This window comes from Cannabis sativa, chromosome 4 (genome assembly GCF_029168945.1).
Source record: "Cannabis sativa cultivar Pink pepper isolate KNU-18-1 chromosome 4, ASM2916894v1, whole genome shotgun sequence".
Classification (NCBI taxonomy): domain Eukaryota; kingdom Viridiplantae; phylum Streptophyta; class Magnoliopsida; order Rosales; family Cannabaceae; genus Cannabis; species Cannabis sativa.
Window position 1 is genome coordinate 55,279,471 of NC_083604.1, and position 1,939 is coordinate 55,281,409.

A 1,939-nucleotide genomic window follows, 5' to 3' on the forward strand; every position below is an offset into this window, starting at 1 on the left:
AGCGCATCTTCCGTTCACCAACCCTGCGATCATCCCTACAGAGGACGTGGTCATCTCAATACCCATTCTTCGATGTGGTGTATCGGTCCCGTTTCATCCTTTCGTTGCAGCGATTCTCAGACGTTATGACGTATCGCCTTTTCAGCTAACACCCAACAGTTATCGCACTGTTCTAGCATTCTATGCGATGTACATGGAGTACGCCCATAGGGCTCCGTCAGTAGAGGAGTTTAGTTACTTCTATGACATAAAGAGCGTGGGTCTTCATAATGGCTTCTTTTGCTTTAGTAAATGGGCGACTTCTGAAATAAACGGTATTGAGGGGATGGTCTCGAACATGGGCGATTGGAAGTCGAAATGGTTTTATATTTTCAAGGTTCCTGGGATCAGGACTGACTTTAATCGCAGACCCAGTATGTCGCATTTTTGTTGACTTAGATAAAACTTGTTACTTTGCTTTTCGAGATCTTTTGCTAACTCGTTCTTCTTTGTTGTCATCGCAGATAGACCAGCTCGACCAACGCTTGACGCGAATAAGAAGGGGGTAGCCGAAATTCTTGGGAGTCTTCCGGTACAAGATCGCGACTGGCGATTGCTGTGTACGACTGCCAAATTGCGAGAACATAAACTGATCCCTGAGAACGCGAGTCTTCAACGGGAGCCAGTATATAAAGAACCTTCTGAGAAACAGCAGGAGCGGATAGATAAACGTCTTTCTAAACAAACTCCTCGACAAACTTCAGGTAACTCGCCCTTTTGCTATAAATTGATGGATAGGATTGTGATTTTTACTTATCTGTTCCTTGTGTTGTAGACATGACTTTCTTGAAGTCTGCCCCTGTCCTGAAGATCAAGCAAAAGGGTGGAACACCAGCGACTTCGCCGGTCGTTGCCCAGAAGAGGAAGAGCGATGTGATGACTTCGCTTGCTGCAGATTCCTCCAAGAAGTTGGCTAAGACTACTCAGGACAAAGGGAAGAAAGTCGTCATCGACTCTCCTGTTCGTGCTCGCGATTTTCTGGCCATGCAGGAAAAATTACTGGCTGAGATTCCATACGAGGATCTTGCTTCTCGATCTACTGAACTGGCCGTGCAATCCATGGCTTTGTTTATGAAAGCCGCGGCTACTCCTTCAAAGGAAACTGACTCGCTGAAGAGGCAGAACGTCCATTTTCAAGAGAGCATAAAGAAGCTGAAGCAGGAGGTGGCGAGGATGGAGGAGCTTAACAAGGCCAAGGAGAAGGAGCTCGAGGAAGTCAACAGGGCCAAAGAACAGGTGGAGCTCGAGCTTAAGAAGTCGCAGGACACTAACGCTGAGATGGCTCGCGACTTGGAGGCTGAAAAAGAGAGTGGGAAGAAACAGTACGATCAGGCTGTGTCTGACTATATTTACACTACTCTTTCCAAGGTCCCTGACTTCGACTTCTCGCTGCTTGGAGCTGAAGCTGCGGAAATGGCTGAAGCTTTTCGCGCGATGTCTCCTACTCAGACTCAGGGTAACCTCCTTGATGAAACCGAGGGAGTACAGGCTGAAGAGGTCGAGAATGAAGTCGTGAGCAAGATCGCAGACGAGGCTGCTCCTGATGAGACTACTCCCATCGTTCCAGGCGTTTGATTATTTGCTATCTTATGTTGTTGTTTAATTTTCACTCTTACTCTTTTTTTTTTTATATATGCGGTACTCGGGTACTCGCACTTCTGTACTCGGAGAATTTTATCTTACTTTTGGACATCTTTCTATCCTCGCGGGGATAGCTTACGTTTTATATTTACGCAGTACACGGGTACTTGCGATTTTATATATATATTTAACTTTGATCACAGCTTGGTGTGAACGCAATTATATTTAACTTTGATCACAGCTTGGTGTGAATGCAATTATATATATGCGACTTTTAATTACAGCTTGGTGTAACTCGGTAAATTAAATTACTCGAAAA

The 1,939-nt window shown here is 45.3% G+C and overlaps 1 protein-coding gene across 1 annotated transcript; it reads left to right on the forward strand.

Annotated features, from left to right (window-relative positions):
- Positions 1-390: 390 nt before the first annotated feature.
- LOC133037005 (uncharacterized) lies at positions 391-1,614 on the forward strand. The gene is made up of 2 exons (XM_061113799.1): positions 391-743; positions 815-1,614. Exon 2 carries the CDS (start codon positions 817-819, stop codon positions 1,612-1,614), a length of 798 nt encoding a protein of 265 aa, XP_060969782.1. The 5' UTR covers positions 391-743; positions 815-816.
- The last annotated feature ends 325 nt before the right edge of the window (positions 1,615-1,939 follow it).